Genomic DNA, 4,549 nt, shown 5'->3' with positions numbered 1-4,549 from the left:
AGTCCAAAGATGTGCAGGTCAGGTGAATTGGCCATGCTAAATTTAACACTAACCTAGTGTTAGGTAAGGGGTAAATGTAGGGGTATGGGTGGGTTGCGCTTCGGTGGGTCGGTGTGGACTTGTTGGGCCGAAGGGCCTGTTTCCACACTGTAATGTAATCTAATCTAATCTAATGTAATATTGTCTACTGACAATTAATATTGAAACTGTGAGACCAAAAGAGGGGTGCAAGGTAGTTTAGTTGACTAGGAACTTTACGTGGTTCACTAAAATGCCAACAGCATGGGGTTTGATCCCTGTTCTGCCTGAGATCGCTTTGAGGCCAATCTCCTTGTCCTGCCCTGTAGTACTATCATGGCATAAACTGTGGTTTGGTGATACACAAAAAATTCAAGGAAGCTATCTGGAAAATAGGAAGGAAACCAATTTGTTTGCTTTCTGCCCTTGTTGTAGCTACATGACAGAACATGACAGAACGTGACAGAACAATAACGAGAGTTGTTGATTAACTCAAGCAATCAAACTTTATAAATTAATGATCAGCAGAACAAGATGTGAGACAAGAAAACCTCCAGTGGTAAAAAGTTTTGAGAAGTAGAAATACATAGTCACCTGCTCCTGCCAAATACACTGAACTTATCATATCTCGTCTCAAATACTGTATTGCAAAATATAATTTTCTAAAATTAATCTAATCCATATTTGAGTGAATCAATGCTAAGTGATTCATGCTTCCCTCAGCGGCTGACTTAATAGATTTACAACATGTTCACAATAACACTCATTGGACACATTATTTTATTAAGTTTGATACATAAATCTTCTGTATGGAGAATGAGATCGGGAGTGATATACTTACAATGCATCATCAGCACTGTCTGCACTAAGTGCCAGTTTTGAACCATCTCTTAGGTAAATCATCAGCATACATTCCCTACTGCTCTGTTCTGGTGGCAAGCCCTCTGTGAAAGAAGTATAATAATGGTAAAAAGAAAACATAATCAGGGCAGAAACAGAATTGTTATTCCTTTGCTATTAGGATATCAGTTTGTAAAATGATGCAGAGATGCCGGTGTTGCCTTGAAATAAAATTTCCTTTGAAATAAAGGCCAATATTCCATTTGCCTTTCCTATTGCCTACTGAACTTGCATGCTAGCTTTTTGCTTTATGCATGAAGATTCCAAAATCCCTCTGTTCTGTAGCTTTCCATTGTCTTTCTCAATTTAATTCATATTCAGCTCCTCTATTCTTCCTGCCAAAGTGCATAACCTCACACTTTCCCATATCGTGTTCAATCTGCCAAGTTTTCGCCCGCTCAATTAACTTGTCTAGATCCTTCTGCAGACTTTGTGTTATCTTGAAACTTGGCTATAGTACATTCATTTACCACATCCAAAGTTTTATATATGCTGTAAATAATTGTGGCCCCTGCATCGATCCTTCTTGTATTCCACTTGTCACAAAGCTAGCCCCCTTTTTCCTAAAAACTGTTCCTTGGCTCAAGGAGACTCTGTCCTTGATGTTTTTCAGAGGGGCAATAAACTGGGCTGAACTCCGATCAGTCTAGTTTGGTGCAGAGGTGAAAAGGATTTTGAGAGGCCTTTTGTTTATATGTAAACAGATGAGACTTCAGGCCAAAGTGGTCATGCTTTAGAAGTGACCTGTATAAAGAGAGGGGAGTGGTCTGCTGAGCTGAGCTGAGCAGTTTTTATTTCAGTCTTGAACTGGGCAGGTCAACAGGGAGCTGTGAGGAAACTCTCTCTCTTTTCTGCCCTTCAATTTCAATCTGTAAGCAGGTGTTCCATTTGTATTGGTTTTTAAAGAGAGTTTGCTTATTTGGATTGTTGTGTGCATTTAGAACAGCATAATTAAGTCTAGCTGGATAGGTTGAGTTCTGTAGGAGTTCTTTATTCTGTTCTTTGTGTAATTGTGTTAATAAATTTTTTTATCTCTTTTAAAATCTAGTAGTCAACCTAGCTATCTTAGTCTAGGTAATTTTCATTGTACACAGACTGAAACAAACTGCAAAGTTAAGTCGAGGGCTGCCTACTTAAGAACGTTTAGAGTGGTCTGGCCTCGTCCATAACACACTACTTGCAGGTTACCACCCTGAAAATGATCCCCTTCTCCCAACTCATTGTCTTCTATACAGGAGGAAACTGTATCACCAGAATCATTCAGAGTTAGTAATGAAGATCTCTTGGATGATTGTTGCCACTCACTGTTCAGAAGGTGCTGGGACTGGATGGAATGTATCCAATGATTTTGAAGGAAATGAGGGTAGAAATTGAAGGTACGCTATCCATAATCTTTTAGTCTTCACTGGACTCAGGGGAGATGCTTGAAGACTGGAAAATTACAAACCTTGTGGCCTTGATCAAAAACGATTGCAAGGACAATCCCAGCAATTACAGACCAGTCAGTCTAACTTCAGTGATGGGGAAACTTCTAGAAACAATTACTCAAACTAGAATTAGTAATCTCATGGAAAAAAATGTGGGTTGATTAAGATTCAGCATGGATGTCTAAAGGGGGATTTGTATTTAATTAAATTGCTGCAGTGTTTTGAAGTAACAGAAAAGATCAAGTGTGTAATGCAGTTGATGTGTTATACATGGATTTACAGAGAATGTTTGATACGGTGCCACATGACAGACTAAGGAAACTTATAGGTCATGACGTAAAGGGACAATTGCAATATAAATACAACATTGTCCAATTTATAGGAAATAGAGAGTGACAAAAACAGAAATTGCTGGAAAAGCTCAGCATCTGTGAAGAGAAATCAGAGTTAACTTTTTGGTTTTGGTGAACAATCCTCATAACCATTAACTCTGATTTCCCTTAGACCATTAGACCATCAAACATAGGAGCAGAAGTTAGGCCATTCAGCCCATTGAGTCCGCTCCACCATTTCAATCATGGCTGATATGTTTCTCAACCCCATTCACCCGCTTTCTTCCCGTAACCCTTGGTCCGCTTGATACTCAAGAACCTATCATCTGTCTTAAATATACTCAATGACCTGGCCTCCACAGCCTTATGTGGCAATAAATTCTGTAGATTCACCACTCTCTGGCTGAAGAAGTTGCTCTTTGTCTCCGCTCTAAAATTTCTTTCCTTTACTCGAAGGCTATGCCCTTGAGCCCTAGTCTCTCCTAGCAGTGGAAACTTCTTCGCAACATCTACTGTGTCCAGGCCATTCAGTATTCTGTATGTTTCAATTAGATCCCCCCTCATCTTGCTAAACTTCATTGGGTTTAGACCCAGAGTCCTCAAAGTGTTCTTCATATGTTAGGCTTTTCATTCCTGGGACCATTCTCGTGAACAAGTTCTGGGGCCAGTACATCCTTCCTGAGAAATGGGGCCCATAACTGTGCACAATATTCCAAAGATTTCACAGTAATTTTCAGTAATTTTTGTTTTTGTTTCTGATTTACAGCATCAGCAGTTCTTTCGTTTTTTATTTAGGAAATAGAGAGTAATGGTCAAAAGATTTTGTTTGGGCTATTTCTTCTTGAGTTCCCCAGGGGTTGATGTTGGGATTTTTGTTTTTCCTGATATATATTAATTCTCTTGATCTTTATTTACAGGGGACAACTTCAAAGTTTGACATTTTAATTTAGTAGAAATCTGGAATGAAAAACCAGTTGAATGGCAATCAAATACCCACTGTTAATTGTCATAAAACCCATCTGGTTCATTAATGTCCTTTCAGAAAGAAAACTGCTGCCTGCCCTGCTGTACTTTTCTGACCTCCAACATCTGCAGTGCTCACTTTTTTCTGCTTTATGCAGTTGGTCCTACATGCAGCTTCAGGCCCATAGAATGTGATTGACTCTTAATTGCCCTCTTGGCATAAATGCTGGTCTAGATCCATGAATGACTTTTTTTAAAAAAATTGGCCCTGCCAGTGATACAGATATCTTGATAAAGAGTTTTCAATATGCATTTTAAATTGTATGAATACTTATCCTTACGTCCTTTTTTCCCTTTAAAAGGCTGAGATACTGTGAGTATTTAATAAGTAAAAAGTGAAAGTGCTAAGAGACCAAGCTAAGAGGCCTATGGTGGTACCCTATTCATAGAATCATACAGTACAGAAGAGGCCCTTAGGCCTATTGAGTTTGGACCACTAAACACACTATTACCTATACTAGTTTAATTTACCAGCACTAGGGCCATTGTCTTGAATGTTATGACACTTGAAGTGTTCAATCAAGTATGTTTTAAATGTTGTGAGACTACCCACCTCACCTAAACTCCCAGGCAACACATTCCAGACCCCCATCATCCTCTAGGTAAAATAAAATGCCCTCAAAGCTCCCCTAAACCTCCTGCCTTTCACTTTCAAAGTGTGCCCCATTGTTCTTGACCCTTCAAGTATTTATTATGAGATGGGTGCCTGTCCCAGTGTGCAAAGTCACCTGTTAGGAGCATTACAATGTAACATGTTGGTACGCTGTAAAGTGAAGAGGTGAACTGTACTCTAACTGAATATGAGATGTGACATGATGATATAATGAGGCTGGTGCTTGTGTAATACTA

General features: G+C 39.2%; 1 protein-coding gene across 1 annotated transcript in view; it reads right to left on the bottom strand.

Annotated features, from left to right (window-relative positions):
* The window catches only part of plekhb1 (pleckstrin homology domain containing B1), a 106,240-nt gene that overhangs the window by 83,794 nt on the left and 17,897 nt on the right, over nucleotides 1-4,549 (bottom strand). The window contains exons 4-5 of the mRNA XM_043692715.1: nucleotides 2,366-2,373; nucleotides 860-962 (exon numbers count right to left, since the gene is read on the bottom strand). Of these exons, the coding sequence (XP_043548650.1) occupies nucleotides 860-962; nucleotides 2,366-2,373 (111 nt within the window). The remainder of the gene's footprint in view (nucleotides 1-859; nucleotides 963-2,365; nucleotides 2,374-4,549) is intronic.

Source organism: Chiloscyllium plagiosum, chromosome 6 (assembly GCF_004010195.1).
Source record: "Chiloscyllium plagiosum isolate BGI_BamShark_2017 chromosome 6, ASM401019v2, whole genome shotgun sequence".
Lineage (NCBI taxonomy): Eukaryota > Metazoa > Chordata > Chondrichthyes > Orectolobiformes > Hemiscylliidae > Chiloscyllium > Chiloscyllium plagiosum.
Note: the sequence above shows the minus strand (reverse complement) of the source record. Positions and strands in the feature narration are given on the sequence as shown.